At 42.2% G+C, this 12,537-nt stretch overlaps 1 protein-coding gene across 1 annotated transcript in view; it reads right to left on the bottom strand.

The window, feature by feature from the left end:
* The window catches only part of LOC104523088 (teneurin-4), a gene marked incomplete at both ends in the record, with an annotated part of 50,506 nt that overhangs the window by 36,341 nt on the left and 1,628 nt on the right, over positions 1 to 12,537 (bottom strand). Inside the window, one exon of the mRNA XM_010165553.1 lies at positions 2,266 to 2,420. Coding sequence (XP_010163855.1) covers positions 2,266 to 2,420 — 155 coding nt within the window. The remainder of the gene's footprint in view (positions 1 to 2,265; positions 2,421 to 12,537) is intronic.

Genomic DNA, 12,537 nt, shown 5'->3' with positions numbered 1-12,537 from the left:
CAACCCCATTGGAAGAAGGAGGAGAAAATGCCAGCAAGCTCAAATCCAGAAAAACGACTCTCACTGTGGTTTTATTTGAAACTAAGAATAAGAAGAAAGCAGGTAAGATCCAGAGGCACACAAGTGATTCAAATTTTTAAAGCCTGTAGTTGAACATCTCTGTCACAGCCATGCCTTATTTTTGATGATTCTATTCATGTATAAATCGCTTTTCAACTTTTTTTCTTTTTCTTTTCCTTTTTCCTTTTTCTTTTTCTTTTTCTTTTTCTTTTTCTTTTTCTTTTTCTTTTTCTTTTTCTTTTCCTTTTCCTTTTCCTTTTCCTTTTTCTTTTTCTTTTCCTTTTCCTTTTTCTTTTTCTTTTTTTCTTTTTCTTTTAAAAAAAAAGCATCAGATGCAAGATATTTAGTTCACTGTCCCTGATAATGGCTGGGCTTGTGGAGCTCATTCTCATGGCTAAGCAGTGTGCTGAGCTCTGCCTAGTCTGAGTCTCTCTTTTCAAAATCACCTTCCTTTTCTCAGCTCCTGGCCTATTTTAACCCTTCCTGTAGTAAAACATTATAGCCTGTGGTTTTCTCTTTAATAATGCATGCCTCCATCCCTTCCAGTGGTCTTTAAGCTCCGCAGCCTGAGTTAGCATCAAGAGCAGAGTTTATTCTGAACTGACAAGGGAATTTCCAATTTCTTAAAAACCATTCCTTGTCAACATTGCCAGCTAAATATTTCATGGCCCCATGTCCCAGGGAGCCTCAGGGACTTGACAGAAAAGACCCTTCTAGCCACTTTAAATGATGAAAAGCTACTTCCCACGCTGGGTTTTCTTTGCCTAGTTTGGATTATTTTTTTTTTTTAAATTAAACTTGTCTTCAGTGCATCTGTCCAGAACAGTCCCAGTTAATCTGTCCATCATAGTACAAGTTAATTTAAGAATGGCTTGCTTCATTTTCTGAAGGGAAAGAAGGAGTCTCCAGCTGACACATTTTAGCTCATCTCAGAAATGTTTAAATATAATGTTGGTATACACAGGAACCACATAACCTGAGAGAAAATAATTTTCAAAGCCTGAATCCACAATAGTCTTGTGGTAACTGCCCCTGAAATTCAGATAAAGAAAAAAACTATCCCTGTAAGATGAGAAACATACTCCAAGATGGCCTTTAACCAGAAAAATTTGCTTCTATAGAAGGCATGAGAGCTTTTAAACTCATAATTTCAGCTTGTTCATAAATTACAGACAGTGGGAACCAGTTGCAAAGAAGCAAGAATAATCTTTTCAAATTAGAGGGAAAACCAAGAAGAACAGATTCCATATGGGAGCACGGAAATTATCTAGGTAGTTACAAAAAGGAAACCCCATTGACATCTATTGTGGCTGAATAACAGTACTTAGCCCTCCAGCTATGATCTATATTTTCATAGGAGAGGGCAACATTCCTGTAGCCAGGAAAACAACAAGTGGCACAAAGTTTTCAAAGGACATTATCTCTAAACTGGCACCATTTGACAGGTTGGCCAATACCCCACAAAATTGAGTGCTGGGCTTTAAGAGATTTCTCTTCTGCACCATCCAGAAGCAAGGCAAGAGACAAACTGAGATTTCTTTTTCTCTCTCTCTTTTTTTTTTTTTTTTTTCTCTCCACCTTTAAGCAGCAGGACTTAAAAGCCCAGCATGATGGTAGCTGCAACCAATTTGCAATCTGATGCAATTCAAGATTCTTGTTTTCCTGCTGTTGCTAATTTTGGCACCACAGCCTCCAATCAGTATTTCCTAGATGTTAATTTGATTCAGGTCTACAATTGTGCTGGGCCAAATTAGGATGGGGGGAAGCAAAGAAAAAAAACCCATGGTTAGCTAAGTTGTTATAACAGAGCATGGCATATAGTCCTGCTAAAATAAGTATGGTTGGCTGGTCTTTTTAGTTGAAAGCAACTGGTTTCTTGAGAAATGAGCCTAATGAAACCTGGTTTCCCAGGAATCTCTGTCTCCTAGCTGATTGGAAGCTCTGAAAGAAGTCTCTTCTGTGGCTGGGACATCTTTAAAATCTCTTTCCCCAGAGATGTCTGAGTTAAGTCAGTTAGAATTTTCCTTCAGTCATCGTAGGATCTTTCTTTTTGACTGAGTCATTTTCATACCACAAAATATGGAGAGATGTAATTCTCCTTGAGCTCTTACCTCTTTTTCAAACCTGGGGAGGCACACAGACATGCAGCTAGGGTGAAGGCACAGGCTTCTATTCTGTCAAAACCCAACCAAAACATCATTTTACCTGAGAAATGTCCATGACGGAGTCACAGCTGAGAGGCCGAGCAGATGTCAAGTCATTGGAACCCAGTACAGTTGAGATGATCCCATTCTGATCAATCCGCCTGATCATAGTGCCATCCACAAAGTAAATCAGCCCAAACTTGTCCACGGTGATGCCTGAAGAGGAAAAAAGCAAGACAGTCAGAAAGTCAGGGCAACCTGGCAATTATGAGATGAATAGAAGATGGTGTCTGGTTTGTCACTCATGAAAGAGTAAGGCCACTGGTTTGGTGGAAACAATACATTTTAAGGGGATGAGATGAGAGTTGGACATGTGGGAGTCCTGATTATCAGGAGCTTTGAGCTGGCACCACTCCACAGAAGGCACTTCCAATTGGCACATGATGCAATTTAGAAATCCCTGCTTGCTTCTAGAGAAGGGCATGGCATTTGGTGAACTGCTGAAAGGAAAAGGTTTTCTAATAACTACGTGTCTTGCATGTTCAGAAATGAAAATGTTCACAGGAAAATGTTATACTGGTGAATCTTTCAGAAATGGTGATGGAAAAGGTTGCGAAAGATCCATCAGGTCAGTCAAATTTCAGGTGGCTAATTGTGGAAGGGTTTTTCCTAGGATGATCCTACTAATCTACAGCATTTCACCTGTTTCTGAACTCTGCTAAGTGATTCATTTCATTGTCCAAACCTCCTTTGTAGACATACTCCTGTCAGTGGACTTGAGGTCTGCTGACAACAGCTACAGACTGCTGATTCTCCTTTCCTTGTCTGTAGATATGTGCTGTTTCACTTCCCCCTAAGCATCATTTCTCAATTATGTTAGCACAACCTCCTTTAATCATCTTTATCCCAAGATAACTATACCTTGCATCTTCCATCAGAAGATTTCAGGATTTCATGGTGCTTTACACTTACTAATTAGACCTCATAGCCGTGTGTGAGTGTGATCATCCTAATTTTACATACCAGGAAAGTAACAGATAAAGCAATTTTCACAAGGTCACAGAGAAAGTCCATGACTAAGGCAGGAATAAGGAGTTAAGGACCCCATTCACCTCTCTTTCATGCTAGTATAAATTAAACATAACTCCGCAGATACTAATAGAGTCATCCATCTCATCTACCCTATGGTGGCAGAATGCTGCTCAGCATAATATTTGAGTGTCTTCAAGACACTCAAAGAATGTAAAAGAACAGTAAAAGAATGTAGAAACCTTTTCTATGCAAGTGAAAATTCTGCTTGGAACATATGAATTTCTGAATATTAGGATCTTCTTGTTTGGTTTCTTTCGCTAGCAGGGTAGCAATCACTTGGCAAAAAGCAGACATCTACATTGTGCATCCAAGCAAATATCTGGAGCTCTTCCAATCAGTAGAGAGAAATACCTACTTCTAGAGTGCAATTCGTCTCACCCTAAAGCAGATATCCAGAAGAGATTATATGAATCCTTCTAGAAACACCTTTTCCTCCACATTCATTATAAAAGGAGACGACAGCAAATATCTCCAAAGGAAACATTTATACTATAGACAGATAAAGTTGGTGAGATGAACCCTCACTACAATGTGTTTTTTTGGCTGTCATCGTGGTGACAGAAATGATGGAAAATCTGTTTCAGACAGAAAGCTTTGAGAATGTTTCCGAGAAGCGATCAGATCTTGTGTTTCTCCAAAATGCTGTTTTACAGCCAGATCCCCTTGTCTGAAACATTTACCCTCAGTCTCCACCCGCTGTGAGCTATGCTGTGAAGTACAGATGCAGCAGTTCACAGATCAAAAATTTTAGACTTTTGTGTAGCAGGGACTAATTCCTTGATTGCTTTGGCAATTAAAATCATGGCCTTCAGCCAGCGCTGCAACTATTGCATGGGCTGGAAGCCACAGAGGTGGATGATATAGCAGCCTTCCAATACCTGAAGGGGGCCTACAAGAAAGCTGGGGAAGGACTTTTCGTAAGGGCAATTAATGACAAAACAAGGGGAAATGGGTTTAAGCTGAAAGAGGGGAGGTTTAGATGAGATATTAGGAAGAAGTTCTTCACTGTGAGGGTGGTGAGACACTGGAACAGGTTGCCCAAGGAAGTTGTGGATGCCCCCTCCCTGGAAGTGTTTGTGGCCAGGCTGGATGAGGCTTTGAGCAACCTGGTCTAGTGGAAGGTGTCCCTGCTGATGGCAGGGGGGGTGGGACTGGATGAGCTTTAAGGTCCCTTCCAACCCCAACCATTCTATGATTCTATGATTCTATGATATGTGGAAAACCAGATCTTATTTGGTCAAACAGAAATCCACAGAAGATATTCTAGCCTGGAAGTAACGGTGAGAAAACCTCAGGACTATCTCATTGTTTGAGAGAAAGAACAAACTTCACTGTTAAGCTGAGGTAAAGGAAGGGATTCAGACAGAGTTGTGACCTGATGATTCAAAGTCAATTAGGAGTCAAGGAACTGATGTTTCAGATCACTGAGATGAATGGGAGCTGTGTATTTTTGCTAGGAGGCAAAACCAGCATCTTCCTTAGTTCTTTGCAGCACATCCCTGTCTAAAGAGCATCATTTTGACCTATATTGGATATTTGACCATCAGAGCAGTGAAGTTTCAGAATAGCCTCTAGGGCAGTGAGGAAAAAAAAAAAATTACTTGCTGCTTTTAAGATGAAGTTCATTAATTTTGGAGGGGATCATATGGCAGGTTTGCTGAGATAATAGATGACAGGACTAAATGACCCAAAAGATTGCTTCTCGTCCTACATTCCAATACCTGTGTTTAATTCATGCCAAGATAGGACTGATCTTTGCAGGACCACGAAACAAGAACCTTGAAGAGAAGCAGCAGGTACCTGTTGCACATCTGAATGCTACGGGAGAAGCCACAGCAGTGGTGGCCATTTATTCTCATTATACAATATAAACACATCCGTTGTATCTGAGCACTTTGTCAAAAGCTGCAGAGGGATCTGGTTGTATAAGCATCAATATCTCACTGGCATCCATGGCTTTCTGGAAGTTGTCTTCACCTGCCATGAGACCTGTCAGCTTTGTGCCCCAGTTGGTGCCCTGTTCAATGAGACATCCAAGATACTGGCATATGTCACCTGTCACTGGCGTCTGCTGTTGAAGGTTACTGCTCCTCTAATTATTTTGCCCACTGAATGGCAAGTTCTTGAATGTTTGTTGGTGTTTGCTTGACAACTGGGAACACAATTGAGCTCTTTAAGCAATGTGGTAGATTCAGAAGAGGCATAATAGAAGGTTTAGCTGATCTTAATTGGCTTTTGTCAAACACAAGAGGCTCTTACCCATTCCTAGGTTCACAACGATTATTTTTCAGGGCGCCTGTCCATTAGTCAGTGTGACAGGCCAAAAGCCAGTGAAGGGTGGCAGGTTGGATAATGTGATTTTAAATGAGGCAGAATTTTCTCTCTCAGCTAGTTCCATATGTATTGGATTGGATTTATCAGCAGTGTATGCTGACAGTCACTCATGGTGTTCAATGCTGAGGTCTGATGGTTGCTCTGATTAACCAGTTACAGTCATCATAACCTGGATGTACTCTGGCTCTCAAGCCAGCTCTGATCAGTTGATAGAGCACAACTTTATTTTGCGTTTCAGCTTAGACAAAGAGCTTGCACATCCAAATAAGTTAAAAGCGGGATATAAAGTTACCACTTATCATCCTGTTCCAGGGCAATGGCATGTGCATGTGTTCTTATCACAGAGCACTTCTCTGCTCACCCCTCTTTCACGGAGGCCAAGCAATCTCAATTACCTTGCATTTCTCAGGATGTTCTGCAAAGTGACAGAGTTTTCAGTCTGGCCAAGCCCTAAATTCCCATTTGCACATGCCCCTCACACAGCAACTGCTCCAATCCCTTCCTGACTTTAGCTGATTGTCTTGGAATCAAATCTAATTATGGAGAGAAGCCCTGCTCTCCCACAAAGTGTCTTTGGATGGATGACTTCCACAGAGATGGAAAGAAGCATCTCACGGTTTCTTTGCAGCAGATTGTAGAGGTTAAATTGGACTTTTCTCTGTTTCTTTTCTGATAGTGGCACAGTTCCAGTGCTGGGAACTGGCTCCTGCAAATGGGCACAGAAACGGGTAATTCACATGTTACACATGTAAAGCCAAAGGCCTTAGCTTGCTTTGGAAGAAGGATTCTCTCATGTTTCCATAGGAACATGACGGAATTAAAGATTTTCAGCATACAGCTCAAAGTTCAATCTTACAGTTTCTGAGAGAAAACATCTGCTGTCACTACCCAGGTAGCGTTGCAGATCCAAACTTTAAGCTCTGAGATATTAAATACATATGTGATGAAATCATGCTGGCTCCTCTTGGATAGTTGAAGAGACAAGAACTTGTAGCACCACGTGCATCACACCAGTGAGTTGTGCTGATAGAAAGTTCTGACACGATGACATTTGCTTGAAATGTCAGGACCTTGTAGTGTGAGGAGGTGACAGCACAACGTTATGCCACAAATAGCTACTGGGACACAGTGGGTTTGTTCGAGAAGACAAACCACTAAAAGTGATTGCATTGCACATGTAGCTCTACTTAGGAAAAATAAGAAGGAGAAAAAACTCTTTTAAGTAAAAAATTAGGTGCTAAAGGAATCCAAATTTGGAGCTTTCTTGTCTGGCTGGATGCTGAATGACTTGAGTGATAAAAGAGTAGATGAAAATCAATGTCAATAAGTACAGAGGAATTCACAAGGGAAGGAGTAAGCCTAACTACCTAAATGCAATGACAAGCTGTAAAAGAGCTCAGAGGAAAAAGATTTCAGAATTCCTGTGAAAAGTTTTCGGCAAAGATTAGCTTTGTGCTCTGCAGTGGTCAAGGAGGGAGCTGTAAGACACGAATGGATTAAGAAGAGCACAGAGAGAAAAACAGAAAAACAGTGTTCTGGCCTCAAAAAGAACATGGTTTTTCCTGCTGTGGTTAAACAAATTAGGGAAATCATAGAATATTGTGAGTTGGAAGGGACCCACAAGGATCATTGAGTCCAACTCTTGTCCTAGCACAGGATGTCTGGAAGGACAAACCTAGGTGTTCAGGGAGGTTTCTAGACAAATTGATGGTGTCATCTAAGCATAGGTCCAGGTGCACTAAATGTCGATGCCTAGAATCTGGAGTAATAGCAGGGAAAGACCGCTCTATCATTGCTCCTATCCCCACGTGTCTTTTCTGTCCACAACAGGACATTTTCACAGAATCACAGAATGGTTGGGGTTGGAAGGGACCTCTGAAGGTCATCTAGTCCAACCCCCTTGCTCAAGCAGGGACTCCTGGAGCACATGAACCAGGATTTTGTCCAGATGGTTTTTTAACATCTTCAGAGATGGAGATTCCACAACCTCCCTGAGCAGCCTGTTCCAGTGCTCAGTCACTCTCACAGTAAAGAAGTTCTTCCTTATGGTCAGGTGGAACTTCCCACGCTGCAGTTTACACCCGTTGTCTCTTGTCCTATTGTTGGGTGCCAATGAGAAGAGTCTGGCCCCGTCCTCTAGACACTCTCCCTTTAGATGTTTATAAACATTAATCAGATGCACACTGCTGACTCATATTTAACTTGTCCACCAGCACTCCCAGCTCCTTCTCCACAGGGCTGCTTTCCAGGAGGTCAGCCGGAGCCTGGGGTTATTCCTTCCCATATGCAGGACCCTTCACTTTTCCCTGTTGAACCTCATGAGGTTCCTCTCTGCCCATCTCTCCAGCCTGCCAAGGTCCCTCTGAATGGCAGCATAGCCGTTTGACGTATCCAACACTCCTCCCAGTTCAGTATCATTGGCAAATTTGCTGAGGAGGCACTCTGTTCCTTCATCTAAGACATTGATGAAGAGGTTGAACGATATTGGACCCAGTATTGACCCCTGGGGGACACCACTAGATACAGGCCTCCAACTTGACTCCACTCTGAGCTCTGCCATTCAGCCAGTTCTCAATCCACCTCACTGTCCAATCATCAAGTCCACACTTCTTGAGTTTGCCAACGAGGATGTCATGGGACACAGTATCAAAAGCCTTGCTCAAGTCCAAGTATACAACATCCACTGGCATCCCCTCATCTATCCAGCCACTTCTCCTGTCATAGAAGGCAATCAGGTCAGTTAAACATTATTTCCCCCCATGCTGACTACAGCTGATGACCTTCTTGTCTCTCACATGCTTAGAGATGGCCTCCAGGATGAGCTGTTCCATTACCTTTCCAGGGACTGAGGTAAGGCTGACTGGCCTGTAGTTCCCTGGGTCCTCCTTCTTACCCTTCTTGAAGACAGGGGTGACATTTGCCTTCTTCCAGTCTTCAGGAACCTCTCCTGATTCCCATGACCTCTCAAAGATAATTGAGAGTGGCCTAGCAGTGATGTCAGTCAACTCCCTCAGCACACGTGGGTGCATCCCATCAGGGTCCATGGACTTGTGGGTATTAAGGTTGCATAGTTGATCTCTAACCCAATACTAATTCACCAAGGGAAAGTCTTCCTTTTTACAGACTCTCTCACTGGTCTCTTGGGTTGGGGATTCCTGAGGGGTGGCCTTGGCAGTGAAGACCGCAGCAAAGAAGACATTCAGTAACTCTGCCTTCTCCGTGTCCTCTGTTATCAGGTACCCTGCCCCATTCAGTAGTGGCCCCACATTTTCCCTGGCCTTCCTTATGTTACTGATGTTCAATCAGCCTCTAGCCTTTCCTGAAATAATTATTTCACAATAAAAATGTTCACAGATTGTGGAGGGCTGAGTTTCTTCTTTTAATCCTGTCCAACTCAAGAACACTTAGTGAACAACTGAGATTTTGTGCAGGACACAGTGAAGGAAGCAATCTGTCCCCTAATTAATTACTTCATTTTGCATTGTTTTTGTGGTGCTAAATGAATGAGATGCCCCCTCCCCTCCATGTCCCTTCTGAAACCTTCTTCCTATTGTGTCAGACTTGTCACTGCAATCTCTCTTAATTGCAGGCTCCTTGGCAATTTCTCTGCCACAACATTTTCCCAAGGAGAACCACTGGTGAGTACTCAGATGAAAACAAATGCTCTGACAAGCTGGAGTTTTAATTTTTCTTGAGATTGCTTGTAGAAGAGGATCATTATTAGCAGATGATAATTAGAAAGTGGTAACACTTTAATTTGCAAGGATATATTGAAATTCATTAGCATCTGAAAGCTTTGCCGTGCTCTGTGGCAAATGAATTGGAAATAGCAGACTGGTTCCGAATAGCTATGATAAATACCCTGACCAAACAACTGCCACCACTATTGCATCTGTTGATCTACCTGTCCTGTCCTACCTAGCCTACCTTTATAAGAGAAGCCAAAGACAGGGGAAGGGTCAAACTCCTGGGGCGAGTTTTATCCCTCCTAATGTCTTGTCTAAGCTGATCATCTAAAGGGCATTCTCTCTCCTTCAATGATAAAGGATAAGGACCTCTGTCCAGAAGATACTTCAGAGAAATGTGTTGACAGGACAAGCGATAACAGTTTTGAACTGAAAGAGGGTAGATTTAGATTGGACATAAGGAAGAAATCTTTTTGTGACAAGGGTGGTGAGATACTGGAACAGGTTGACCAGATAAGTTGTGGATGTCCCATAACTGGAAGTGTTCAAGATCAGGTTGATCTGAGCAACCTGATCTAGTGAAAGACGTTCCTGCCTACTGCAGGGAGGTTGGACTAGATGATTTTTGAACATCTCTTCCAACCCAAACCTTCCTGTGATTCTGTGATTCTATGAAATTATCCACTCTGAGCTCATGGGAGGTGAGGTGGGAACTAGAAGAAGTAATCAAAACTATGGGGAAAAGGCTGTTGTTCAGAAAGTGGAGAACTATTCTGAACAGTGTTAGCTGGGGTGGGGACTTCATCCTTCAGGCTATTGTCTCCAGGAGGAGATTGCCACTCCCAGAACATGGTTCATCCTACCATGGACATGTGCACTGGCACAGAATGAACCAGCTTCATGGTACCAGTTTCTTTCCACTCAGAAGAGAGACAAAAAGTCTACTTAGACCAGATGCTTGACTGGTCCAAGAGGCCAAAGGTAGATTCAAAACTATACGTTGACACCTCACGACTGATTCTCCAGTCTTTATGAATTGCTGTTTTTCATCTGGCAGGAGTGTATTCCCTCTGTATCTTCCAGCAAGCTGCAAACATCAGCTAATTAAAACATCATGAAAGTGGAGGCAAGACATTGTTTCCTTAAAATTTTTTGAACAAGTGCAAAGATGTCCTTGAAATACTCAAATCCTACTCTGCATGAAGCAATAACCTTCAGTCAAAAAAGCCAGTGTTAGCCTTAAAAAGTAGAATACCAAGAGTGGTGATTTTTGAACTGAAATTTCCATGTCCTTCTCTGGCCAGCTTATATCTCTACAGCTACAGAATTGTTTTCTAATTTCCTCTGACCATTCACTTATGAGTGTTTATTCCCCTGCCAAGACAGGGAAGCAGAGGGTAACCTGAGGACTACTGATGACTTGTACAATAAATCATTTTTATTGTGAACTATTATGAAATACAATCACACGAAGGAAGAGCATTTGCTGGATTTTTCTGCTAGGATGAACCACTGTGAAGGTATAAACAATGCTGACACATTGTCAGTGTGAAGTTTCCCTGTTACTCATTTATTGAGGTGAATGGGAAGTGAGTCACACCTGCCAAAGCTATTGTCTCAGCAGACTTTGCAAACTCAGGCTAGTACCAGATCAGGGAACACTGTTTACGAACTTTCCATTGGTGCTGTGGGCTTTCTGGATTGTGATTTCCTTGTTGCCATTTTGCTTCATGTCATTTCCTCTTTCACCCTCAATTTACTTCTATTTTGTGAAATTTCAGAGCTGTGAGGAATGAATACATGCATTTTGCTGTTATATGATTGAGGTGGAAGAACAGCCTCCTGAGAGCTTGAATTGCCAACAAGAAGGATTTCAGTGCTGAAAGCTTTGAACTCCAGAGCTCTGTTTCCCATAGCAAAGCAGAAATATAAAGTCATCTAAACCTTGCAACATCCACCCATGTAAGGAAATGAATATTTCTCTTATCTTGTGCAAGGGAGAATGGAGGTCCAACAAAAGTTGTGAGGGATTTTTTTTTTTTTTTTTGCACTGGCTGAACATCAAAGTGGTGCAGAAAATTGGATTACAGATTTCTGGATTCCCTGATCTCATGACTCATCTGACGGACCTCCTGAATCTCTCTGCCCAAGTCATTTAATTTTCTTTTCACTCAGCCCTCTCATTTCAGTGAGATAATTTCTACACTGCAACCTGACCACAGGTAGCTGTTCCCTTTCCATATCTGTGCCTCTGGCAATACTTTATCCCAAGATAATGGTCACTTCATGGGAGTGCTTGGAAACCATACTGGGCCCTTTGATTATTGCAAGAGGCTAGCAGTTTGGCTTTCAGTGCTTTTTGGCAAAAAATAGGTCTCCCAAGGTATATTTTTCTGAATCTTACCAGGAAACAACTAGCTGGCATGTAGCAAAACAAAAATCACAACTAGACCTGACACAAAAGATCACTAAATCAGTTTGGGTTTCTTGGATTCAGTAACAATAATGTCATCTCTATGTCAAGAAAAATAACTTCCTGTGAAGTCTAGCCAAGAAGATAAACAGCTCAGCTGTCTTCTTGTGAGGGATTTTTTGTGAAATAATTTGTTAAATAATTTGTTGGAGAACAAGCCTTATGAGGAGCGGCTGAGGGAACTGGGGTTGTTTAGTCCAGAGAAGAGGAGGCTGAGGGGAGACCTTCTTGCTCTCTTCAACTCCCTGAAAGGAGAGTGTAGTGAGGCAGGTTTGTGTCTTTTCTCCCAGGTAACAAGTGATAGAACAAGAGGAAATGGCCTCAAGTTGTGCCAGGGGAGGTACAGATTGGATATCAGGAAATACTTCTTCACTGAAAGGGTTCTCAGGCACTGGAATGGGCTGCCCAGGGAGGTGGTTGAATCCCCATCCCTGGAGGTGTTTAAAAGACAGGCAGCTGAGGTGCTCAGAGATCTGGTTTAGTAGTGGACAGGTACAGTTGGACTCAATGATCTCAGAGGTCTTTTCCAACCAGAAGATCCTATAATTCTAAATGTTCCCCAGATTTTGCTGAGAGGTTGCTTTACAAAGAGGTTGGGATAGGCTTAGAAATTACTGTGGTGAGGAAGGAGGGAGCTACCACTCCTAGATGGAAAGAAAAAGGAAACCTGCAGCACCTGATCCCAAAGCCAACAACATATAAATAACTTCTCACAATCCTAACAACTGGGCAAGGAGACATACAAAAG

The sequence above is a fragment of the Antrostomus carolinensis genome, unplaced genomic scaffold (assembly GCF_000700745.2).
Source record: "Antrostomus carolinensis isolate BGI_N321 unplaced genomic scaffold, ASM70074v2 scaffold7153, whole genome shotgun sequence".
Lineage (NCBI taxonomy): Eukaryota > Metazoa > Chordata > Aves > Caprimulgiformes > Caprimulgidae > Antrostomus > Antrostomus carolinensis.
This window is presented reverse-complemented; position numbering and strand designations above follow the sequence as displayed.